A 26,451-nucleotide genomic window follows, 5' to 3' on the forward strand; every position below is an offset into this window, starting at 1 on the left:
GACAGGGTGTGAGAGAAAGGGAGACTGAGAGAGGAAGAGGAGGATAATTTTTTCAAGCAAATCTGTTGCCATGTTTAATCCTAACACGATGTTTTCCTAGATGCAATAATGGGAGAGAGAAATCTATCTGAAAGCTCAAAATACATGGCCGGTCCAATATAGCATGAAGCTTTCGGAATGCGGATTCGAGTACGATCCCATGCCACGGGTAAGGTGGATGACAAATCGTCGGTGTCTGGTAGCAGATGGAGTCAACTTGACCAAGAAACAACGGAAGATGAGTGGTGCTTTTTCTCTGTGCTTTCTTGTGTGTGCCGATTTCTTACATTTAGCCGTTGGTAAGTCATATTTCGTTGTTTAAGTGAACGCCAGTATGTTAGATGGATTTAATTTTCCAGCATGGCTAAAAGTTTATTGCATGAACTTGTGAACATTTGTTTCAATCACGGTAGTGCTTTTTAATTGTGTCCTTTGGTGGAAAAGGCTATAGATCTATTTTGGAACTAGCTATTTTACATATTTCTAGAACTTGAATTGATTGCTGAGGCGGTTGACTCACCCTTAAAAGACGGCAGTTCTTCACATTTAACATTGTATTGTAGAGAACGTATTGTCTTTGACAGAAATTGATTGAAAGACTAGATTTTTTACCCTCTCATTCTCGTTTCTCAACCACAGTAATCCGTATGAATAACATTTTAATATTTAAGGGTTCTTAATGGAGAACATGTTTGACATTATCGAAAATTAATTTGGGTATTGGGTGCTTCGTGCTGTGATGTCATAGTTATCCAAACCAGGTTGCTGATTGATTATCTGAGGGGATAAACTCTTTTGTTTGGCTCTGACCCATTTAGCAAAAGTAATCTGAACACTAAAATGATTAAATTCTTCTGCTGTCCCAAGGCTAGTGGACTAGAAAAAACGCCAACAAACCAAACATTCAGAAAATTATTTGAAGCAATTATCATCAACATATAGAGTTTAAAGATGGATCATGATCATTAAAATATGTCAATCCAATCACAGGAGACTAATAGATATAACGTGTGTGCGTGTGTGTGTTTGTGTCTGTCTGTGTGTGTGTGTGACTGAGAGAGAAGACAGAGACACAGAAAGAGATGGAAATGATCAGCCTAATCTAATAATTTCCATGATCAGTCCTTGAGAATGCCTCTGTCATACATCGACAGTACAATCCAGCTATACTTCTATTCATTGACGCAGAGCAATAGTTATGATGACATTACTTTGGCTATATAGAGGGCTTTTACTGTCAATCATCTGCAAGATACAGCTAGATGGGGAGTCAGATGGCTGAGCGGTGAGGGAGTCGGGCTAGTAATGAGAAGGTTACCGGATCGATTCCCCGCCGTGTCAAATGATGTTGTGTCTTTGGGCAAGGCACTTCACCCTACTTGTCTCGGGGGGAATGTCCCTGTACTTATTGTAAGTCGCTCTGGATAAGAGCGTCTGTGAAATGACTAAATGTAATGTAATGTAGATACTGCTAGATACAGTCTGAGAGTTGTCCCTCAAGATGCCTGCCCTGAATCATGGAGCCTGTCAAGCCTTGTGATCAAAGTGGAGCATTAAAATGAGGCACGCCCCTAGTTTTACAGTGGAGACCATCTCAGGTGTTGACAGGCTTCGTCTCTTTGTAATTGACCATAATGAAGGACTACTCCTTTTAAGACACTGGTTGGCGTTGATCTAGTTATCCTTATCTTTGGTTTGGGGGCTAAGCAGGCATTATGTTGTCGTCTGTGAGTCAAAGTCCACAATTCAAAAACAGCAATGGCTCAGATAAGGACTTATCTAAAGGAAGAAATATCTCTATACAAATGGAATGAGACCATACTGATACATATGTACTTTTCTAAGAATTGCAACTGTATGTTGTAAGGCACAAGGACATAGTAATATAGGTATTGAATACATACACTAGCATTCTTATTTGAAATGGATTTTGCTTGTACAACCGTGCATACATTTTTTCTGTTAGGCAAGGAGTAGCACTATGTCTTCTTCCTCTCCCAATCGCTCAAGCCAATGTACTGTAGCTCTGTTCCCCTATGTATTAAGAGGAGCAGGAGGCAGTTGTGAATCGCTGGGTCTGTGGATGAAAAGCTGGGAGGATTAGGGGAAAACATGGAGAAAAAATAATCTGGTGGGTGACGTCAGGATCTAGAGGCCAATGTTGCGGAGGTGGTGCAGGCTTACTGTCTCCCAGAGGACCATGTACTGGATCTTTCCTAGGCCATTACACTGAGTAGCCTGAAGACCAATGGGGCCAAAAGGTCTTTATGTATAGCTACATGATTCTACAAGCATTAGCATGACTACAGCTTGATGCTTTAGATAATACTATATATTTATCTTCAGATAAATATTTATAGATTCTGCCGGTCACAATGTATAGATTTAAATTGTTTACTATTAATGCTCTGATGGAAAGTATTCATGGCTGTGCATGAGAGAGATTATTTATTTAAGAGCTGGAGAGTTAGGTAGAGGAGACAAGCTTAATTTTATCCCTGATTTACAGAGGCTGGTTGTTTTCTTGCCCTCGTAGAGGTCATTTAAATGGTTGGTTGTCTAGATGTTTAGATCCAATTGTTGCTTAAGCACAAAAAAGTGTTTAAATAGCAGAAAAAATGAAAATTTAATGTTAAAAGTCATTGGTGGGATTTCACTAGTTGAAATACAGTTCATCCGATACAATTTTAGATTGTTTCACATAGAATAAACAATGTGTTAAATATGAGTGCTTCCTGATTGTGTTTTGTTTTTGTAACAACAGGTTATTTAACCGTCACCATTGAGCCCCTCCCTCCCGTGGTCATTGGAGACACAGTAACACTCAAGTGCAATTTCAGGACGGATGGCAACCTGCGAGAGATTGTGTGGTTTCGGGTGAGAAGTTGATCTTGACATGGTGACAGCACATGTCCATGAAGTAGCATAAGACGTCACATTTCTTTATGGGCATTTATTCATGTTTCATGATCTTATGGACAAGATTATGTCCATTTTATTTTATGGCAACTTATATTTTATTTTATTGTATATTTTATTTTAATTGTATTCCACTTAGTATTGCTAGTTTATGTATCCTTAGTATAGTTAGACCATATATCTAAATTTAAGATTCCTATATGTTTATTGTATGCACCTTCCTGCAAAAGCAAATTCCTTGTCTTTGCAAACTTTCATGGCGAATAAATCCCATTCTGATTCTGATGTCTACTGAGAAAATCTAACAGTTAATTGAATGTGCTTCGAGTTGTGTAATTCTTGATTATAATATAACAAATATCTACTAAAGGTTATAGAGTTAACAGCCCATATCTAGTGTTTTTTTTATTCTGGAAATCTCTTGACAGTTTGCAGTGTTTTTTTGACACTTCAATTAAAACCCTGTCACTTGGATCAAAGCCTTACTCAGAGGCGAAGAGAAATATTACGGTCCACAGAAAGGTTGTTCTCTTTTAGCTTTTAGAAATTGGCTCAGTTCAAGCTCTCATTAACCGCACTCCCCACTGTGAGTGTTCATAGTGATGCACCTCAAATCCAGTTTTCACCTTGAATTCACATACCCTCTATAAAATCATTTCGAAAAATCCCACGTGCCATACATAACTGATAAAAATCTCAAAACTAGATGTTTTTGCCAAAAAAAATATACTCTGGCTTAAGGACAAAATATTAGTTGCATTAATTGTTTATGGAACATACATACTAGAGTTGTCATGCAAGTTATAATGAGAAACTGAGTAATGCTTTGCAGGTGATAGATGGTGGTGGTGCCAAGCAGAAGATTTTCACCTACGATGCCATGTACAACACCAATTTCTCCCACATGGAAGATAACCGCAAACGAGAGGACTTGGTGTACCAGTCAACTGTCCGGTAAGCTGTTTCACTTGCCACCCAACGATGCACAACAAAGTAATTTCAATCTAAACCTTTTTTAATTAATTCCATAAATTTATGTGTGTGCTGTTAGGCTACCAGAGGTCCAGATGCAGGATGACGGGCCCTATGAGTGTCACGTGGGGATCTATGACAGAGCGTCCAGTGACAAGGTTGTCCTAGCATCTGGGAGTATCATGCTCCCCGTCATGGGTAAGAGTCAAGAGAAATATTTGTAATGGAATGAAATATTTTATTTTTATTTTTTTGTCCTTAAATCAATGTAAGACAAAAGAGTCAGTCAATTTATTAAATGGCTTGATTATAGTGTGTTTTGTGAATATTCATGTGCTTTTCCGTCATAGTACCTCCCAAGTCCATCTCTGTAGTGGCTGCAGACAGTCTAGCGCCATTTAGTCGCTATGAAGCCCAGAATTTCACTCTGGTGTGCATCGTAACTGGGGGGAAGCCAGCTCCTGTGGTGAGTAAGGCACAGTCTCCTGTTTGTCTCTAACCTTAATATGCTTTGTGTATATCACAGACTTTCAATGTTTCTTGTCTCCTCTATCAGGTATACTTCAAACGGGATGGGGAGTTGATCGAGGTGGTCCCCTCAGCCCAGTCGTTTTCCATAGAGGGTGGCCAGAGCAGGAGCCTGGCAGGGCTTCGGGGGTCGCGACCCATCGTCAGCCGAGATCTGGATGACACCAAGCTTAAGAAATCCCTGTCCCTGCTGGAGGAGGGTAAACCTGAGCGCCTGGATCAGGACAGCCCTGGGGTCGTGGAACCAGGGAAAGAACCCAGTGCTCCTGGTGCTGACTCAAACTTTAATCCCACCACTGAAGTAATCCCAGAAACGGTGGTGAGTCGGGAGTTCCCACGCTGGGTCCAAAGCACAGACCCCCTGTACTACTTCCAGCACCGGCAGCGGGCCTCCAGTGATGGTACCATGGAGGTGCGTGCCCTGCTGACCTGGAGCCTCAACCCCCAGCTAGACAATGATGCTCTGTTCAGCTGTGAGGTTAAACACCCAGCCTTGTCCATGCCCATGCAGGCGGAGGTTACTTTGGGTGAGTTATCTCTATAAAATGTTCCATATGTTGGCTGTTGGATGTTGCAATCACTAGACTCCTGCCCTGGCACAGCATCATTTCTCGAAAAATGTGCTAGTGCAAAATGTGCTTGTGCATACTTTGAATGTTTCAACTCACACTACTTATCAGAGTACTTTGATTAATGGCTGTAACTGCCATGAGTCAGACACCACAGTTGCACACATAAAATAAAATATCTGGTACAAAAGAACAGACTTACAGTACATTCATCACACTCACTCTTTTGTATGAAGAGGCAGAGCAGGCAGTTATACAGTACATTGCCTATAGCATCTATAGTCGACAACCACATTCAGTAAAATCATCTTTTTACTTTACAGGTTACCTACCCCTTAGGGTTACTCTAATTAATCTTTAGTTCTTATTAATTGTGTTGGGAATATTAAAATAATTTGATTGATTGTAGTGAGATTTTGCCAGACATGTTTTACCTTGTAACAAACACATCTACTTTATTGTACATGTACTCAAGGGTTGCATACTTATGTCAATATGAATTATTGTATGTAGACAGGTAAAAAAAACTAACATTTATTTAACATTTATTATTTAACAATGTATTATTTAACAATTCAGACTGAAGAACTGGATTTTATCCAGTGTATATCACTCACACCAGGCATGTTAATTTTGTGAAATGTTTTTTTTTTCACTTTTCAAAAGCTTTATATTGTTCAAAGATTGCATCATAATAGTAACATTATTAAACAACTTCCCCTAAGAAAAATATCACCTTCACTTTTTAACTCTCCACCACACAGGACATGCCTGGTTTGCAGCCTAATAGTTATCTCAGAGCCACTACCATCACTAATATGGAACAAACGCCTACATAAAGCATTAGTAAACCTTTGCAGACCTCATCACTATTCAGGTTTACTAATTGGTTTAAGCCTAGTAAACATAAGCCAATATTTGCTTGTGAATGGTGAGTCATGTAATGGAGGTGTGTTTTGACACGCTATTAGTCTGACTTGGTTTAGAATTCCCACAGCAGCCCAGCCGTTCACATGCATACAGAATAGCTATTACTGTGTAATCCCATAAGAAGGCACACCTACACACAAGTATGCTGAAAGCAAGCTAAGCATGACTATTATAACATAAACCTCACTTCAGTAAATATGACTGGATTATGAGATATTGTAGAGATGTGTTCATTAATTCCGAAACTAAAAGCTTTTAGTGTAATACATAAAGAGCATAACTATATAAGTTGTCAACAGACAAAAATGCCCACGGAGACTATGGTCAAATATACATATTATTAAGAACAATCAAACAAACATAATTTCTTTTTTTCCTGTAGCGGCCCCTAGGGGCCCTAAACTGTCAATGAGCCCCAGTAGGGCCAAGGTTGGAGACACTGTGCGAATCACAGTGCACGGATTCCAGGTAGGATCATCTGGGGTAAGTGCAAAGCATACCTTTTATAAATTCATTGCTCATTGTATAAAGCATTTAAATGCAGTAACATTTGGACAAAAGTGACCTAAGCTTTCTGCAGTAAGAAGACACCGAGGCGCCCTAGAATCTTTTTTTTAAACCTTTTGAATACAGTTCACATTTGATTTGCCTTTATTAAAAATAGTTTGCTTCCATGATGACTATCAAACTAATTTAACTCTGAATTTACTAGTTTAGTGTTCAAATATTGATGTTCCACTGTATTTCTGCAAATACATTTTAAGTATGAAGCATTGATCTATACATTTTAAAAGGTTTATGTATTCAAGCAGTTGCTTTGATGGACATATGATCTTGTTTTATCGAAGCTTATCTAGGTCCTTTTGAGAAGGCATCTGCTGGATTAACACGTCAAATGTTCAAAAGCTCTGTAACCAAACCAACAGTGTTAATGGTTATCCACCAGATGTCTCTATAGAACTATATTTAGTTACCCTGATGGGAGCATTTGAATATACAAACTTTACCTTTCACAGTCAAAGCTGAAGGTAAAGATGAAGTAAGTAAGCCTTACACACCTGTAGAAAATCACAATATAAAGCTCTGTGTTCACTTATACAAGTTTACAACTGTATAAATGAAAACACCTAGCACCTACCTCACCTGTGCATCACAGAGGGGGGTTTATGAGGGATCTTGAGCTTTGAAGCTATGATGCCAGATACAAATCATTATTTTTGTGTTCTGCTTCACATGAAGAACGAGGTGTTCCCAGAGCCTCTGTTTACCTGGACTAAGGTTGGCGGCCCTCTGCTGGACGGGAGAGAACAGCATGATGGGAGGCAGCTGGTGCTGGACCGAGTACCAGCCGAGCTCAATGGCTCCATGTTCCGCTGCACGGCCCAGAATCCTCTTGGCTCAACTGACACACACACGCGCCTCATTGTTTTTGGTTAGTGTATGTTGGGATTTTCCTATTGGTTCATGAAATATATTTGAAAATGTGACTGTTGACTTTTTGTTTTAACAGAAAATCCAAGGCTTAAGAAGGGAAAGCAGAAATTTCCTGGTAAGCATTTCTCTGTAAGAATTTGTAAATAAGACGTGATAAATGAAATAAACTAAAATGCATGTGCTTTAATGTGTCTTTCTGTTGGTGCTGATCAACAGCTGATGCTGCATGCTGTAAGGAGATGATGGGACTGAAGACCATGCTGCTGCTTCTGCTGAGCCTCATACTAGAGATGACATGATTGAAAACTGAGGCGCATGTGCATGCTCTTTCAGCCTATGCTTAATTCCCAAACCAACACCTTGCCTCAGCCCACCACAGAGAATTCCTTCCAGCCAAACAGAAGGTGAAGTAGCATTATAGTTGGAACCTGTTTGTTGGAACTACTAGATCTTGTCAGATCTAGGAGTGTTAAGGGCTAGTGACTAGGACTTGACATGGAATTCAGTATTATCCCTATCTGCTGATGTTTCCACCCCATCCGCACAAGGCAGGTCTGACTAAAAAGTACAACATCCATTCCAAATTCTGAGCAATCCTTTTGTCATGCTGCCTCAAGGATTAACTATCTGGCTTTGGCCTACTATTGTCTGAGCTCACAGTATTAGCGGTTCACAGAATTCTTCTAAAGACTTAACCTCACAAGCCCAAACATAAACAGCATGTCCATCCTAAGATATCCTGATAACCCAAAAATGTTCTGGGTATAAAATATATCCTCCCTTTTCTAGTCAATATCCCACAAACACTTTTCCAATTCCAAACTGTGGTACATTCATGACTACCATATGAACAGTAGATGTCTAAAGTGTCATAGATGTATTTTTATTTTCTTCCATTCTTTGAGATGTTGTGGGCTGGCCCACACCTGATGTTTTCTCCCATCCGACTATTTCAACATCAGGACACAGATTGCTTGTTTTGCAATAGTGTATCATTAAGTACTTAAATAAAAATGTAATTAAGTGAATATAAGACTGATCTTTTGGTTGTGGAATGTTATTTGTCACTTTCATTTTTGTATGAATGATTAAATTTAGATATAATCTTTTTAAGAAATAGTGAGTAAGTGATGACAATGAAAACATGAAACATCTGAGAATGTCTCCCTTCTCTGCTACATTTACCGTGAACCGTAATGTGTCTGTCTCCCTCTAGTGACTTTTTTCTTGAAATAAAAAAACAAAAACAAGGATTGAAAGCAAATGAGTATCTGTATTTTGTCAAAACATGAGACTTGACTCAGCTGGAGGGGATTCTGTTGAAAGAAAATTAGATCATTATAATCAGCAAAATTACTGCTCTGAAAATACCTTGACATGGATACACTACCATCTATCTGCCACCTACTTAGGTATTATGGTTGTGTACACAGTATTCTAAATGTTCACAACTTTCAAATTAGAACTTACACTAATGAGTTGGCATCCATTTACTTCACTCTTCTTTCAGCCCTGGATGGTGGACATAGCTAGCTGCCATTTCAGGCCATCCGTCTGGTGGTAGAGGTAGGGATGCCCTATTGTCAAGGATGGAGTCTGAAACTAAGCAACTTTGAATAACAGGGCCAAAAGAAACGTTACCAAATCCTCGTTTCTCATTCAAAGTAGTGGTCAAACTGGAGAAACTATTTGAGTTGTTCTGGTTGGTCTTGCAATCACTTGCTTCTGGCTGGTTGAATTCATCTAATGAACTGGAGGTATGAAAGTTGATGATCTCAGTGGGGGCCTCCTTTGAAACCCTTGAAAAGGGTTGGGGTTCGGCACGAGGTTGACATCTCTTCCTCAGGTCTTTAGCGACACCTTTAGGCAACTCAAAGGTTCTTGGAGACTGCAGCACTCGTTTTGTGGAACCCCAGGACTTGTGAGCCTTCTTTTCCCTCACATTTCTCTCTAAGGCTTCTTTCTGGGCTTCAGTCAGAAACGCTAACTTACTTGTCATCACTTTGATCTCATACTGTGGCTTAGGGACAGCCTTACTAAGGTCTGTCTTGCACTCCTTGGATAGGACTGCATTCGTAGACTTTTGGACTACCTGAGACAAGCCCAAGAGTTGCTGGATCTTCTTGCATTTGATGTGAAACTCTAGCTTGTCTCTGATCTCTTTACTGGGAAAAGGTGTCTCAGAGCTGACTAACTGTACCTTTGGGGATGGCAATGGTGTTTCTTGTAGAATTTTTTGTAGAGATGCTTCAGGTTTGATTAAATCCATGGATTTATGAAAGAGGGTATGTGGTCCCAATAGATTTTCCAGATGTTTTTGTTTCAAGTTAATCTCAATTAGGTCAAGAGTTTCCTTCTTCATGAACAGAATGGGTTTCACTCTGGAGATAGAATCAAGCACTTCTATCACATTCTTAACATTACTCTTAGGGGAAGCTAACGTAATCTCCAAGTAGTTCCTCTTTAAAGGGGTTTCAGGGTTGATCTTTATACTAGTAGTACATCGCTTTTTCATCAAATCATGCCAGCTTGTGTCTTTCAATTTGTCAAACTTACATAATTGTCCCTCGTTAAAAGAATCAATAGCCATATCTCTTGTCATTTCAGGCCAAAATATTTTCTTGGTTTCTTCTGTGGATGTTGAAGTTGCTTGGTCACTGCTTTTACTCTTATTCAGTTGGTCAGACAGTTGGTCAGCAACTTGAGACAGATGATATATTTGTGAGTTATTCTCTACACTATTTCTTCTATTGTGGATCTTGTCAACTTGTTTTAACTTGGGGGCTTGCGCCATAAAGCCTCTAGTTGAGTGAGAAACAAGCTTAGGAAGACCCCAGCTGTGTTGTATGACTTTGAGTTTGACGTGAGACTCCAGTTTGTCTCTGTGTTCCTGGGGGATGAATGGTGTTTTTACACCTCGGAAAGACAGCAGAAAAGATGGCCGTGAACCCAATAAGACCTTTTCAGCTTCTAGCTTTGCCAGAGAGTCAGAGTACAGAGTGGACACTCCTAGAAGCTGCTGCAGGTGATTTTGCCTGACAGTCATCTCAAGGAGATCTGCCATCTTAATACCTAGCTGGTAGACTACAAATGACCTTGACTTTGGGGGTTCAGATTCATTGGCAAGACCTTTAGTAGGAAAGGGACACATCAACACTGACCTGAATATGACATTTGAAGTTACTTTCCTTTCCTGTGTCGAAATCTTCGGACGCCATGACTTATGAGTAATGTAATTTCTTGGAATTCTTCCGAGAGTCATTTCAGGAGCTGTGAGGATCACTTTAGGTTCAAACATGGCACGTTTACTTTGAAAACTGATTATAAAGCTGTCTACTTGGTCTGGCCCTGTTGCACTGTGAGACACTAGCTGAGCCTGCCTTTCTGTGTGGAGAGTGACATCACCATCAGGCCTTCGCTGCTTTGTCTCACGTTTCAATCTATTGGGGAGTAACATGTTAATGATCCGCACCATCAGTATGGCACGTCTCCACAGCCTGCGAATGAAGATCCGTCTGAGATTCCTCTTCATACTCTGGTCCTCATCAATCAAATGGGAGAGTGGCTGGTTCACCTTGGAGATGCCCATATCATTAGTCAGTTTGTCAGTGGAGACTTGCTTACCATACAAAACCTCATGTGGGATGTGATCCATTTCCCTCAATCTGGATTTTACAGATACAGCAGAGGTTTGGCTGGACTTTAAGGAACTGAGGGATGGCAGCGAGGTAAAGGTGTCAATGATGGATTCACTGTCAGAGTTTGATTCCTGAGAGTTCATTTTAACGTCAAGGCATCGTCCACCACTGTTGTTACACAAGTGGATGGACTTTTGTTGCTTGCAGTTAGATGGGCCCTGGACATGTTGGGAATAACATGAATAACTTTCATTGTCAGAGCAGGTATCAGGGTTAACGGATGTGCAGCAGCAGCATGAGCTGCCTTCATCTCGGCTATAGAATGAGCCACATTTAGCGAGAGTGTCTGAATATTCCTGTTCGTTCTCCTCTTGGTCCAACAAGTACATCTCTAGCAGTTCTTCCAAACAGTCCACACAGCTACTGTACAAGGTGACGGTGTGAGATGTAGCATCGTTCAACAGGTCCCTATTGTGATAAAACCATGTTATGTCAGTGAGGACTGCACACAAACACACAGACACTACGACTAGATACATTTAAAGAATTGTATACTTACAAATCAATTTCTTCATAGCCTTCATCCTGGTTAATGAAGGAAATAAAAGGGGCATTATCATTCCAATATACTACAGTAACTCAGCAGATACATTTGAATAGTGAATTTATAAAAATATAAGATTTTGCTAAACCTCTGCCTGCTTTCGACGTTTTCGGTGGAGATGCAGAGACCACAACTGTAACAGAATTAGGACGAGTAGACACACAACACCATAGCGGAGAGGTCCCACATCAAGGTCCAGCAAAGGAAACCGAGGTGGCACATTCCCTCTATTGTTCAAGTATTTCTTTGCAGTGGAGAACATTGTGGCAAAAAGCCCCATGCTCCTCTACATTTCGAGTGTTAAACGCCACACTAACGTTGGCTAATTTTTTTTTACAATTTATTTAGTCAATTCACAATTAATTATTGCGTCATAGTGCAAGTATTCCAAGTAAGCTACCCTGGCACTGCTCACGGTTGTGGCTGTCAGTGATGTCACAAAAGAGAAAATAAGCGATAGCTTTGCAGTCAAACCAAATAGTAAATAATCTTAATTTAACCGAATTATTTGTTTTAGTAAAGTAGGCTGCATAGGCTAAATGTAGGATATACATGGGTTATAAGCTATACTTTCACATGTTACACATTTAATATAGGCCTAAATTAAGTCAATAATAGCCTATTAACCAAGATCAAAACGTTCCTCCTCTATTCTTTTGGAGAAAAAATAATTAAATGTTTTGGTTGCTTCTGTGCGCTTTTCATGTAGGAAAAATTAAGCGCATTAGCACTACTTCAGTTGGAGGGTTTGCCTGTTCAACAACATTTAAACTGTCTGTCAAAATAAGTGGACTATAAACCCCCCCTTTCATTCACTCCCACATGCAGAATCAAATAGGAGCACTTGCAGTCGGATGCATGAAGGCACCGAAGTGATCAGACAGTCACTGAGTGAAGTCTAACTGTGTGTGTGGTTGAGAGAAGAATAATCATTAGCCTATCGATTAAGGATACTCTTCATTTTCATCATTAATCTGCAAGGACGGTCGTCTCTTCAGTTTCACAGAAGTATTTCTTTGAAAGGAGGCTGCAGCGCTTCTGCGGTCCCCGGGTGCACAGCCAACGACCAGTTGACAGAAAAATAGCTTGTTATATGTCCTTTAAGCAATCAGGGTTGTGCTCAGCACATAGGACTGAATCTATGAGATGTTGGTGTTTTGATAACCCAATTACTCAAGAAACCTGGATGAGCTCAAAGCTGTTCTGATATCTGTTCACTCAACTACATTTCCTTGGAGGAATCTTATATTTATCCACATATATCTAGCCTACTAAATGGATATACAACAATTTGCACACGCGTTTTTTTTCCCATTTCACATGATATTCTGCATATTAAAAGCCACTTTTGGATTGTTGCTACCAACCAGACGGAAAGACCTTCAGGGCGAGGTGGTGCTGATAACCGGCGGTGGAAGGGGCATAGGACGGCATCTGGCTAAGGAGTTTGCTGGACAGGGTTGTAAAAAGGTACGCACTGCGTGGTAGCGTCAATTCAGTGAACAAAACTCACAATCAATGAGGCAGCTGTCACATTCCTGACTGCCACTTTAGCATATAATGCAACTAAATAGCATTTTATTTCAGACATGTTCTAGAAAGATAGCTACTAAAATGTAACAATACCGTAACCTATTAGGTTTTGTATTGAAAGAGTGAGCTGGAAGACTGACCAAAGAAACTTGGCATGTGGCAGATACCCAGAATGTTCCACTGAGCTTCCAGTGAACTCTTACCCTGGCGTTGAGTATTATTTTCCCCATTGCTTTGTAGCCTAAGTAAGGCACGCATGCAGGTGTTTCCTTAGTCCCTGCGCTTTGACAAAGCTCAACAATGGAGTGTTGACAGGCTGGGCGGGGAGCCTCTGGCTGTTACAATGATGTGTGACTTTTTAACCTGCTGACTCCTGCTCCTCTGGGTACATTTAAGAAAGTTCACTTGGAGGGTATAGTGAAAGGGAAAATGTTTTATTCAAATTTGAATATATGTGTAATATTTTTATTGTTGTGAAGACAAATACAGAGTGCAATGCTGTAGTCTTTCTCTTTCTCCCTCTTTCACTTTCTCCTCACACATCATGTGAAGGCTACACCTTGAAAATCGGTTGTCAGAGTGTGGTTCAGAGGCTGGTCAACTATCTTTTTTCATACTTCAGTTAATTCTTCATTTTCTGTTGTGATGATCTCATCTGAGCACTCCTCTCCAGAGGAAACTGCTCAAGTGGGTATCGCTACTTTTTCTTTAAATGCTTGCTGCTTTGTGGGATAATTAAGGATTAGCGCTTTCAGACAGCATTAAATAGGAAAGTATGTCACACAGCTCCTATAGTAACATTTAAACTAGAAAAAGGTGAACTCGTTCTGTTACGTTAACATCTCACTCATCTGTTTGAGATTGTCTGACATTATGGTGAGCCGTATGATGACCTGCAGGAGGAGGGTTTGGCTTGAGACCTGCACACACATGCACACACACTCACACATACACGATTTGTCTTTCTTTCAAATACAAAACAATACCATGGCTTTATGTGTCTATATATCTCGGTTCCCATCTCACTTATGTGTAATAATATAATAACTTGACAGTTGACCCTTGTCCCTTATCTGTCTTGTCAGGTGATCCTCTGGGGCCGCACTGAAAAATGTCTGAAAGACACCTGCCAGGAGATCGCACTTACAGGAACTGAATGTCATTACTTCCTGTGTGATGTAGCCAATCGCGAGGAGGTGTATAAACAGGCCAAGGTGGTCCGAGAGAAGGTCAAACATCCTGATATCATCCAATTATTTTATTCAAATTCACTTTTCATTAATTTATCCAAACTACATAAGCTCTTTAAAGAGCCATAATTTGAGTATAATATATCACAGCATAATATACTCTTTAACCTGTCTGTCAGCTTCATTTATAATTAAAATAATAAAGTGGATCAGGTTTTTGTTACAATCATGGATTCCATATCAGCAATTCTCAAAAATACCAAAATAAAAAAAGAGAAGTGCAGCAAGCAACTTGAGACTAAGAAGTTGTAATGCACATTTCACTGATCCAAAGTTAAATGCATTTTGCTTCATATGTCTCAATAGGTGGGTGATGTCACCATTCTAGTAAACAATGCAGCAGTGGTTCATGGGAAGAGTCTAATGGACAGTGACGACAATGCTCTGATGAAAAGCCAACACATCAACACACTGGGCCAGTTCTGGGTAAATGGCAAATATTGATTTGTACTTTGTATTCAGTAATCACATGTGCAGATGGTCATGTCAGACTCTCTGTCCCTCACACAATGCTTTTGCTCTGTCTGCAATCTCACTCTCTTCTCCTCCACCTCTTCAGACTACCAAGGCCTTCTTGCCCCGTATGCTGGAACTATGCCATGGCCACGTGGTCTGTATCAACTCCATCCTGTCCCTGGCCTCTATCCCAGGAGCCATAGACTACTGCACATCTAAGGCCTCTTCCCTAGCCTTCATGGAGAGTCTGACCCTGGGCCTGCTAGACTGTCCTGGGGTGGCCTGCACCACCATACTCCCTTTCCACACCAACACAGATATGTTCCAGGGCATGAAAGTACGGTGGGTGTTCTACTTGAGGTTATACATCCCTGACTCTCTATCTTGTTATTTCTGATTCATGCTTATGGACTGCCTACTAGTCCTTCGTCCTTCTGTAAAAAAAGACCACAGGAGTTTGTTGGTATTTAATATTACAAGACCCAAACACAGGCATAACCTCATAGCAGACATAATCTTTTAAATTACAAATATGTTAAGATGTTCCCTCAGCCTGACTTAGAGCCATCGTTAGGCATTGACAGTATTGTTTCATTCAACAGGTTTCCTCATCTCTTCCCCCCTCTGAATCCTGAACTAGTGGCTCAGAGGACTGTGGAGGCAGTCAGGACCAACACAGCATTCGTCTACCTTCCTTGGACAATGAGGGCGCTAGTCATTCTCAAGAGGTTGTTACAGGATACAGTTTGTTCCTGAGTCATGGTGTTCTCTGTTTCGGTGTAATTCCAACCTTTTCCTTCCTCTTTCAGCTTCCTGCCTGAGGTAGCTCTGGAGGAGATTCAGCGCTTCTCAGGATGCTACACCTGTATGGACACCTTCAAAGGACGGACATAAGAATCACTGCACTCATGTCATATTGAATTGAATGCAATCTAATTTAATATGCAAAGTTGCCCAGGCAAAAGCGGTTCAAGTAAGCACACCAAGATGTGCAGCTCAGAAACTAGTAGCAACCATACTGTGGCCCACCATTGGAGTTGGAGCGTTGCTAACGCAACTGAGAACGAATGAACTATGAAAACTACAAATCTTAAACTGAAACATTCTCACTTGGTGCAGTGTTGACTGACAAGTACACAACCGTAGTATCTGAAACTGGTTCTTCTAAAGGTCAACATTTGGGGTTTGTGTCATCTTATACAGCTTGAACTGGTGATCAGAGCTGCTAGGTGATAAACATATTCACTGTTCTACCAGGTTTAGTATTAGCTTTGTAAATTGATGAATACCATTGACACCGACTGAAATAAAGACGGTATGAAATACTGATTGGCTTTTGTGTGGAAACTTAGTGGGGTGCCCAGTCTGTGTGTGCTGGTTCATGCCTTGCCAAGGCTTTCAGTCATCTCATGGCCAACATTCCTGCACTGTTACCCAGCCAGTACTTAGCTCATTGTTGGTTTTGTTAAGGTTGTCATAACACTCCATAGGAAAGCATACCAAAGAACTATCTCAATTGGGAACTAAATACATTTAGTTTTAAGACAGGGACAGACCTTGTAATAAGGTGATTCAGAGTACAAACACAGAATCGTAAAAGCCTTCAGACAAAAAACTAATGTTTGTGAATCTTCTCTTTGTAAGATGTTTATAGGAGTAAGGGAAAGAGGCAGTGCGTGTGTTGGAGAAGACAGCTCAAATCTCAGGGGGTGAGTTCAGAGTGAGGTTAGCCAAATAGCAGCTGGGTTTACGGAGGTAGTTGGACTGACGACTCCCCCAGAGCTAAACTCTTCACCCTGTGGCCAACTTGGGCTCCAGATCCATGACTGGAGAATCAGGTGGAGGAGATGGGGGGCAGAAACTAACTGACCCTGGTAGCTGCTCCCCCAGGGCAGCTTCTAAGGTGCTGAGGCCTGTTGCAGGTGTGATACAAGTAGCCAAAGCCAAATCAAAATACTTGATTTGGCTCTGGCCCATAGACCTTTATATACACAGTATTTTACCTGTACTCCATATTTGATAGACCGAATTTCAATGTATCTTTGAATCATACCCATAATATGATATGCATCCCTTTTATTTTCGATGGAAACAGATCTGTATTTGATTATAAGGTTAAGTGAAGATGCCTCAAACATAACATTTATTTAGAAAATCCTAGCTTTTGGTAATTGTCTTCTTTAACTTGCAAAGCTTGTGGCTAACATCAGAGCCTGCGTCTTATTACTCATTAAAGATTTACTAAAACCCCTGTCAAACTGAGCTGGCTTTGCTACAACTGCATAAAGAAGCAATCTAGAGGGAGCAGGATACAGGTGTGTTTCCCAGCCAAATATACCATCTTATTTGACGCTTTCATAAAGGCTTATAGTGGTTTGTCAAATTTATTTTACTGACCAAGTCACTTACAAATTCAGCTCCCATTAAAAGAAAATAAATCCTGTGGTGATTGTACGCCAACGTCAGAGTATGATGACCCATTTACAGAAACTTGACTTGCCTAACAATTCTTTGGTCATGGTATTACATTAAGTTATCATAATGAATGAGTCGTCAGACTTGTTTACACAGTGTTTCATCCATCAGAATGCAGAGCAGGAGGTCTGGGGGGCCTAACGAGGGCAGGCGTGGCCCTCCAGTAGGGGGGAGACCCCATGCCTACTCTGCTCTGCCACTCCAGAAGATTGATGAGGAAGGCAGGAGTTTGAACACCAGCAGCGATAGCGCTAGATAAAGATGGATAGAGTTAGCACACACACATAAATTAGTATTGCAGTTGTGGTGCTTTATTTTAGGCAATAGATCATTAATTTAGTACTCTTTCACAAGGTAAATGCTCATTTCCCAACTGTGACTAGCTTTGGGATATTAGGCCCCATTCCATCACAGTCAAATTCCTATCTTTAGAGCAGACCTAGATCCAAATATGATTTTGATTAAATACTTTGGTTTGATCAACCAATGGAGCAATGGAAAATTGCACAACAAAAACAAATCAAACCAGCAAGAAGTATTTGACTGAAATCAAAAGCTATTGGACCAGGTCTGGTTCAAGGAAGCATACCAACCACCTACCCAGTAGCTCTCTGGTGCAAATTTGTTAAAAAGGACACTGGTAAAAAAAAGTCATTAAATAAAAAGTAGAGTGATACCAGAATGAGGTCCATGATTGTAAAAGGCTAAAGACAAAAGTGGCAGCTCCCATGGTCGCGTTACTGTGATCGGGGTGGGTAGGCGACACCCCAGTGTCAGTGCAATTAATTCAGTGTCTTCAACCAGGAAAAATACTTTTATACACAATATAAAGACATTTTTAAAGGCAGTTTTGTACAGCATTTCACATCAACCTCAGTATCTTATTTCTTCTTCTCTTTTTTATACTTCACAACTGATATGTACATAGTTGGATAGTGTTATATTGGTATGTAGCTATATATGTACATAGTTGGATAGTGTTATATTGGTATGTAGCTATATATGTACATAAGTGTCTATTAACAAACATATTTAACACTACTTGGGATGCGTACATCTACATCAACGTATATTTACCGTTTTATAAACATCTTTGTAAAACAAAATAATCTCAATCTTGGAAATGTACAGAATGCATTAAAACACGTTTGCATATGTAGTTATTTAAATGTGCTTCTTGGGATATCAAACCCTCACACTATGTTCTTCTACCAAGTGCACGGGTGCTCAATCCTGACCCCAAAAGTTACTCAAACTAATCTGCGACCTCACCAAAAGCACTCAGACACCTGCTTACAGTGTCTGCTGTCTGTCTGTCTGTCTGCTGTGTCCACTTGTTTGCCTAACAAGAGGTGGACAACTTGTATTTGTGGCTTTGAGGATAAGGACTGGTCAATATCTCCCTCCTTAGGGGTATCAAAAGCAAGTAGTAGTGCAGATATCCTCAAACTATATCACGACTAAAGAAAGACAAGTCCAACTTCATGGCTAGGTAACGTCTCGTTAGGACTCTAATAACAAGCAGTCTTCGTTCTCGTTGGGAGGCAGCATGAGCTGCTGTTCGTAGTAAAGGCTCTTGGCATAGTTGATTTCTTGAGAGATTTTCACAGCAAGATTCTCACTCTTTACATGAACCTGTGGAGGAAAACCATCCTTAAATACATACTGTTGGATTACTACAATCACAAAAGAAAAACATACCATATTAGAATCAGAACAATGACAGTATCATACTGTCTGCTCTCCACTGGTACATTGGGGGAGATGGGGAGTCTTACCATGGGCTTCTGGTGGGAGGGGCCTGGCATGGCCACCCCACTGCTGGTGCCCTCCGCCTTCTTGGTGAGCTGCACATACACCTTGCCATGGTCCTTGGAGACCAGACAGTGGTAGAGGTCATCGTACTTGACCTCCAGGAAGATAGCTTCACGGTCTACAAACTCACCAGGTTTCAGGAAGTACACCACCTTGGAGGAGATGAGCACACAGTAGGAGTCTATGGGCTCCACTGCGATGAAGCTAAGGAAGGTGGAAGGAAAGTGAGAATTGTATCACGTTTCATATTTGTGAAAGTGTGTCCACTTGGCAGAAAATACTAGGTGCCAAAAGCTGAACGATATTTTGAACAAAAAACGTTTATGATCAAAAGTGCTCGAAAGGAAAATCACTGTTCAGTCTCTGGCCCGACAGTCTCACTCAAGACAGGCAGGAAAGTTCAGCCTGGAGAGAGAGGCTGCCTGGGGCTGAGTAATCATCACCTCTCAGGTCAGAGGTCGGAGCCGGAGACAGGGGATCCAGCATGCCTGGATTTATGGGAGTGGGAGCTGACTTGTACAAGAAGAAAGTGAAGCGAGAGAGAGGCGTGACTCACAACTCTGAGTGGATGTTGTCAGTGAGGTGGAAGAGCTGCTCCTGGCCATCCGCCTGGCTGGGGGAGAAGCGAGGGAGCAGGCCCTGGGGGCCCTTACAGCAGCGGGGCTTCCTCACACGCTGGACACTTAGCCTGGAGACATGGATTCAATCATACACACATCAGCTTCAAACTGCTACGACATTCATTCCACTGAACACAGCAGTCTAATTTGATACAGGCTGATTGAACCAGACTTGTCAGATTAAGCACAGAAGCAAAAGAAACACTAAAAAGTCCATCCCTCCAAACTCGATATTTCTCATTCTCTCTCTCTCTCTCCTTCACCAGCTCCATAGCCCTTTCATTATTCTGTATATTCCTCTTTCTTCCATCTCTGCTCTCAGCTGCCTGCTACTCTCTCTTTCTCCTTTTCATTCATTATTTCTCATACTCTGACTTGGTGTTTTAGTTCCCACTCTGTCTCTTCCTCCAGAACTCCTTCTTTTATGTCCTACACACTAACAACAGACCTGCCCGGCTAGAATTCACACATCTGGCTTGAATCTGGTCTGGGGTATGGGGGTGGGGGTGCAGTGCTGCCTTCTGATTGAGGCTTGATGGGCTCTGCTGGATTGACACAGACAGGTCTGTGTGCTGGCCGAGTCAGACTCTGATCTGCTTCTCTCTGCTGCCGGGGGTTGACTTTTCTTCCAGGAGAGACAGGTTCCAGGCTGTCTGCAGCTGGAGGTGTGCTGCAGACAGAGGTGGCTGGACTGAGTGTGGGCAGGCTGGGAGCCATAAGACTGGGCATGTGTTGGTGGGATGGGGCATTTGTAGAGGGCTAGACTTTGTGGCTGGTTGGCTGGATGTGAGCGGGGGTGGTCAGGCGCCACTATCCGCCACATCCAAATATCTGTGCAAATTCCATCAGGTAGGCCAGGCCATGGCTGAATGGGTACTGGGAGTGGGGGGGGGGTGGGGGCAGACATGGGGATAGTACATGGGGGTGAGGGGCAGAGAGGCGCAGGTGAATGAGTGTCGAAATAATCCACATGAGTGTGATTCCCAGCAGGGCGTCCAGCTCCCCTGGCTGCTGACTGATTCCAGCATGTGAGGGGCGCTGAGGGAGCGGCTGGCCAGCACAGGAGACCTGCTTAGTCTGCAGGGTTCACTGCTGGGTCACACTCAGGGGCCTGGAGGAGAGCCAGACTGCTTTCAGCAGCCCCGCACAAACAAACAGTTCATACTGCCTCTGCCATGGCCCTGTTCCCCCGCACTGCCTGCTCCCACATCTACCTCCAGGACCCACCACGGCCCTGGGCTTCTTGCAGCTCCGCGTTCCAGCAAGAGGTGCTGGTGGTGTGTGTGAGGAATGAGGAGGGGAGGGAGCAAGACTTCACTCCTGCTTTGTTTGGGGATTGTAACTGAGCTGGCTCTGGAATCCTGCCAGAGCTCAGGGATGGGGAGGTGTGTGTGTGTGTGTGTGGCTGAAGGGTTGGGTGAAAGAAGGGAGGGACAGTTCACGGGCAGGGCAGGGGAGTATGGACAGGCTGTATCTCTTTGACTTGTTGTTTGTTTACCCACTGTGCTCTTGAAGATGGGATCTGTATGATCAGAGGGCATTGCTTTGCTTACTCGCTCATCACGCAATTTGCTTACAAAGTCAGTTATCACACATTACACTGGTCCTACATCGCATTGAATATATATACACACACAACATGATTGTGTATGTGTGCGTGTCTGCAAGTTTGTATGGTGGGGGGAGGGGGCCGAACTTTGGCTGAACTGGCGGACACGCTGTGGCAGGCACGCTTCAACCTCCTCCCACCCCCCCCCTCGCTCCCCTCAAAAGGCCTCTCTCAAAGGAAAACAGTTCATCAGGTCCCTTCCCATTCTCAGCGTTCACATCAGACATGTGAATGCAAGCCCACACACACGCCAACAAGGAAGAGGCATGGAGACGAGCACATATTTGAAACGACTTATTCGAGCCCTCCGACATGCTTCCCTGTTCCGACGTAATCCCATGTTCTGATGCACACCTACACAGACGTGTACAGAAGACTGAGCCTGGTGTTGACAGGGTTTGTGTTGATGATGGTGGGGGTTTGGAGCTACTCTCCTTTTAGCATCAGTAGTGCCAACAGATATCAGCCTGCAGCCTGGGACCAGCCCCTTCAAACCCACGACTGAAGACCGCTCTCAGAGGGAGGAACTCCACTGACAGGAGTTTCACCATCAGTGACTCAAATGAAATGTCAGGGATTAAAGGCCATTCGTCAGACAATTGTACGTGAGTGTTTAGCAAGCAGCATTGTGTTTACTGTGTGAGTGTGTCGGGGTGTTTGTGGGTGTGTTGGACAGCTTCCTGACTCCCTCAGTCCTCCTGAGCATCCTCACAAACTTCAGAGATGGCGGGAGACATGCTTGGACGTAGCGGGTCACACGAACCTGTGGTTACTGAGGCTGGCCATGTCACGAACCGTCTGTGCCGTCTCTGAGGCAAAGTCCAGCGCTCCCGCCACTGGTTTGGTTACCGTGCCGACCAGTCCTTTGCCCAGGCCTGAGAAGAAACCGCTGACTCCGCCCTCAGTCTTCACCCCCTCCACCGTGGATGTGATGACACTGGTCAGACCGCCGATGATACCTGCCCAAAACAATACAACAGCTGGTTAAAATCCCTGGTGATCCAAGGACAGATTTGTAATCTGGGGTGACTAGGATTAAAGAGTAATAATGTATTGCTGCCTAAGTGTGGAGCAGACTACCATGTTAAAGATCAACCAATGATAATCCCCGACTTGCATAAGCATTGTGTGGTAATATGCTCAATGACGTGACTGTGGTGGCTTAGATAGGGTGACATACTGCAAATGTACCGGGATATTCCTATCACAGTCCACTTTACCTGATGTTCTATCTCTATACATCTACTGTATATCCAATCTTCGTTGAGACATGACAAAGCCTAACATGATTACATCCAGAGGTACAGTATGGCTTTGGGGAATCACTATTTCAATTTGACTGCACAGGATGTAGCATGTTGTCCTCGTGCAGATGTGATGGTGTTCTTACCGTGAGCCAGGCCGTGAATCCCCGCCACCAGGTGTTCCCCGCTGGTAGCACCGTGGTAACGGATGTACTCTCGTTCACTCTGATGCCGGTTGTCCATGGTCTTTCCCAGACCGTCTGACAGGGTTCCAGCAAACTGAAGGAGACCAGAGGGGATATTTAGAGTTAGACAAAATATTCTGGGTTTTCGCTAAACTTCCAGCACATTTGAATGCATTCCTTTAATCAAACATTGCCATTTGCCCAACCCTAAATAGTCAAAACAACCAGGTTAACAGAAAATCCACAAAAGGTGTCTTTATACTGGGGTCAAATAAACAAATACTGTATCTTGACAAAATGTCTACACCAACACACAATGTGTGGCATGGCAGATGACTGTAGGCTGGTGTCTCTTTGGTCTGTACCCATACTGTAATACTGTAGGTAGTAACTACTCTGACCACTTTCACCCTAACACAGGGCAATCAGCTTTGGCTGGTGTGGGCTTTTAACTGGAATGATGGATTGGGTATCATTTGTCTCAGTCAAAGACGCTTGAGAAATGCTCAGTCTCTAACAAACAAAGATCCAGACTCCTCTCCTGTCCCCGTCCTTCCTCCTCCTCCTCCCTTCCTCCTCTTCCCTCTCTCTCCTCCCTTCCACCTCCTCCTCCCTCTCTCCTCTTCCCCTTCTCCTCCCTCCCTCCCTCCCTCCCTCCCTCCCTCCCTCCCTCCCTCCCTCCCTCCCTCCCTCCCTCCCTCCCTTCCTCCTCCTGCCTCCCTCCTCCTCCCTCCCTCCCTTCCTCCTCCCTCTCTCTCCTCCTCCCCTTCTCCTCCCTCCCTTCTTCCTCTTCCCTCTCTATCCTCCTCCTCCCTCTCTATTCTCCTCCTCCCTCTCTCCTCCTCCCCTTCTCCTCCCCTTCTCCTCCCTCCCTCCCTCCCTCCCTCCCTCCCTCCCTCCCTCCCTCCCTCCCTTCCTCCTCCCTCTCTCTCCTCCTCCCCTTCTCCTCCCTCCCTTCTTCCTCTTCCCTCTCTATCCTCCTCCTCCCTCTCTATCCTCCTCCTCCCTCTCTATTCTCCTCCTCCCTCTCTCCTCCTCCCCTTCTCCTCCCCTTCTCCTCCCTCCCTCCCTCCCTCCCTCCTTCTCTCCTCCCTCCCTCCCTCCTCCTCCCTCCCTTCCTCCTCGTCCCTCTCTCCTCCTCCCCTCTCCTCCTCCCTCTCTCTCCTCCCTCTCTCCCTCCTCCTCCCTCCCTCTCTCCTCCTCCCTTCCTCCTCCTCCCTCTCTCCTCCTCCCTCTCTCTCCTCCTCCCCTGCTCTCCATTCCTCAGCAGGTGTCTTCTGGAAGTGGGTTTGTGTTACAGACAGTGGGAGGTTGGGCTCTGTGTAAACACACTCTGGGCCTCCGCCACGCTCACTAACTCGCTCTGCGAGCCAGCGCCAGGCATGAACTTGGGATGACCCTGCCTAGCAAAGTCCCCGGCGAGTTCATCGGAAGGCCAGCACCAACTCTCTCCTCCTCCTACTCCCCCAATCCACCCTTTGTGAAACTAAACCAATACACTTACCAGACCTCTCCCAGGGGTAGGAGGAGGGAGATGAGAATGCTTTCAAGTTTATGTCTCCCCTTCCAGCACGCACACACACACAGTGTGAGCGTGAGGGGTGTGTGAGAAAATGAGACCATAGTATCACTAATGAAGCGGGTGAAGGTGAAACTAAACCCAGCCAAGAACAAGGCAACGATTCAAAGGTGATTCAAATGTATAAGCAGCTGCAACATGATACACACAGACGCACACACAAAAGTAATTGAATGACGTTAACAAAGCATCATTGGAACTCTGAGATTATAGACATCCAGATATTCTCCTTTTATATCTCAACTAAAATGCTAAACAAAATGTAGCCTACCACTAATCTTTCTCATCAATGCCTCATCTATACTCTTTTTGGGAAGAGTAGGAGTCATATTCAGGGAGTTCTTGGTCACTATGACTCTTTAACCTGTACTAGGGAACGAGCTGAACAGACCAAGCCATAAAAAAGAGCGAAGTTCCCAGAAGGCTTGTGAAAAGATAATAAACATCAACCTGAAATGCAGACGAAGAACCAGTGCCAATGGCAAACGGCACCAGGGTATAAAAACAAACGCAATCCGGAATCCAACTAAATTAAATTCACTGTCAAGTAAGTCATACAAATAGCTTACCATAGTTTTTGAAGAATTGTTGGAAGTTAGCATTGGGTTCTTAATTCACTAGTAAACACTCACTGCTTTAACAAAACATTTTAAATAACTTTTTCCATTGGATACTGTTGAATGGAATGTTTATGAGTCAGTTTGATGTTTTGGCAAGGATTGCCAATGCAGCAGGGGCTTGTATTTAGTTTATGCTCACCAGGCTTAGCGGATGGGTATGAAGGAAAACAATGTTGTTTTCCCCCAAAACATAAAATAACCCCAAAATGAAGAATCGAATCCACCTGTGGCTGACAAATTCATGAAGACTACAGACAGGCACGGCTGTCTTCTTTCACCTAAACATAGTAAATCAATGAGAATACTTCAATGAAGAAAGCCCACATTTTCTTCAAAGAAGAGCTGAATTGCACCACACTCTCTCAGTTCTGCAGCAGGAGACTGGATAAGCTAAGCGATTCTGTTTGTCACCACTAACAGCAGGCAGGGCCTTGCAGCTGAAACCTGGCCCGGGTGAGCGGTGGGTGTGGGGGCAATTGGCCGGTCAAGAGCTAGGGCTGGGGCTGTGTGACCCGGTCGACTGGCTGTCTCAAACTCATGACATCAATGCCACAGCACAAATGCGAGTAAATTGTGTGCAGCAAAAGAGGACAAAGAGACCACAGAGAAAGTGGGGACTTAGAGAGAGAGGGGGGGGGGGAGAGGGAGAGAGACAGAGAGAGGGGGGAGAGGGAGAGAGAGAGACAATGTGAGAGATGAGAGAGGGAAAATGTGACAGAGGGTAGGACAAGCCACATAGAGGGAAGGAAAGAAACAAGAGGAGAGAGTTAGAAAAGGAGAGAGCCCTGACAATAATCTGGCTGTTACAAAAAGGCGGGGAGTCATGGCGTCTGGAGGATTGTTCCAGCAGCATGCTGGGAGCTGGCTATGGGACCCAGAGAGAGAGAAAGGAGGACTGGGTTGGGCTGGGCTGGCTGGGCTATAGACTGATGAACAGGGAAACAAGTACAAAATGATACATAACAATACTGCCAACACTACTTACTCTTAAAACCAATACATAGTTGTCAACTTAGTAAGACTACAGAGCGGGGCCATTTGCAACTGAAAATTAAAAATTACAAGCCTAATACACAATTGTTTGTATAATAGTGAAAATCAAACCTAAGGGCAAGGATAACAAGAGGTCAACAAAGGGGTCTAACCCATGATTGAAAAGAAGGGGGAATAAGAAACACATGGCCAACAGGCTGCGGGTCAACCACAGAGAAAGGAAGGCCTGTCCATGACCTTACCTTAGCTGCAGAGTTGGACACGCCGTGGGTGACGTTGCGGATGAGACCGCCCACGTTGCCATACTTGATGAGCTCAGACACGCCCTCGCTGACGTCGTTAAGGAGCCCCATGGGGTTACCAAGGAAGTCCACGGAGCCCAGGATCTGAGCCGCCTGGCTGATCAGCTCCTGCACACAGGGAGGAGGGGGTTATACAC

The 26,451-nt window shown here is 43.3% G+C and overlaps 4 protein-coding genes across 5 annotated transcripts in view; 2 read left to right on the plus strand and 2 right to left on the minus strand.

Annotated features, from left to right (window-relative positions):
* Window positions 1-13: 13 nt before the first annotated feature.
* Window positions 14-8,605, plus strand: igsf21b (immunoglobin superfamily, member 21b). The gene is made up of 10 exons (XM_047041089.1): window positions 14-338; window positions 2,804-2,916; window positions 3,791-3,912; window positions 4,010-4,128; window positions 4,281-4,396; window positions 4,487-4,985; window positions 6,340-6,440; window positions 7,197-7,389; window positions 7,468-7,506; window positions 7,608-8,605. The coding sequence occupies exons 1-10, from the start codon at window positions 164-166 to the stop codon at window positions 7,688-7,690; spliced, it is 1,560 nt and encodes a 519-aa protein (XP_046897045.1). The 5' UTR covers window positions 14-163; the 3' UTR covers window positions 7,691-8,605.
* A 280-nt stretch (window positions 8,606-8,885) lies between these two features.
* LOC124481178 lies at window positions 8,886-12,350 on the minus strand. Its single transcript, XM_047041029.1, has 3 exons — window positions 11,722-12,350; window positions 11,589-11,614; window positions 8,886-11,497 (listed from the first exon to the last, which is right to left on the minus strand). The coding sequence occupies exons 1-3, from the start codon at window positions 11,911-11,913 to the stop codon at window positions 8,887-8,889; spliced, it is 2,829 nt and encodes a 942-aa protein (XP_046896985.1). The 5' UTR covers window positions 11,914-12,350; the 3' UTR covers window position 8,886.
* Window positions 12,351-12,446: 96 nt separating this feature from the next.
* dhrs3a (dehydrogenase/reductase (SDR family) member 3a) lies at window positions 12,447-17,104 on the plus strand. The gene is made up of 6 exons (XM_047041146.1): window positions 12,447-13,103; window positions 14,252-14,395; window positions 14,723-14,842; window positions 14,976-15,214; window positions 15,475-15,600; window positions 15,682-17,104. Exons 1-6 carry the CDS (start codon window positions 12,909-12,911, stop codon window positions 15,764-15,766), a joined length of 909 nt encoding a protein of 302 aa, XP_046897102.1. The 5' UTR covers window positions 12,447-12,908; the 3' UTR covers window positions 15,767-17,104.
* Window positions 17,105-17,640: 536 nt separating this feature from the next.
* vps13d (vacuolar protein sorting 13 homolog D) overlaps window positions 17,641-26,451 on the minus strand; it is a 33,286-nt gene continuing 24,475 nt past the window's right edge. For both annotated transcript variants that reach the window (XM_047041000.1, XM_047040999.1), the window contains exons 64-69: window positions 26,255-26,422; window positions 22,782-22,914; window positions 22,155-22,350; window positions 19,719-19,850; window positions 19,126-19,366; window positions 17,641-18,982 (exon numbers count right to left, since the gene is read on the minus strand). In XM_047041000.1, coding sequence (XP_046896956.1) covers window positions 18,851-18,982; window positions 19,126-19,366; window positions 19,719-19,850; window positions 22,155-22,350; window positions 22,782-22,914; window positions 26,255-26,422 — 1,002 coding nt within the window. In that variant the 3' untranslated portion in view covers window positions 17,641-18,850. The remainder of the gene's footprint in view (window positions 18,983-19,125; window positions 19,367-19,718; window positions 19,851-22,154; window positions 22,351-22,781; window positions 22,915-26,254; window positions 26,423-26,451) is intronic.

The sequence above is a fragment of the Hypomesus transpacificus genome, chromosome 18 (genome assembly GCF_021917145.1).
Source record: "Hypomesus transpacificus isolate Combined female chromosome 18, fHypTra1, whole genome shotgun sequence".
Classification (NCBI taxonomy): Eukaryota; Metazoa; Chordata; class Actinopteri; order Osmeriformes; family Osmeridae; genus Hypomesus; species Hypomesus transpacificus.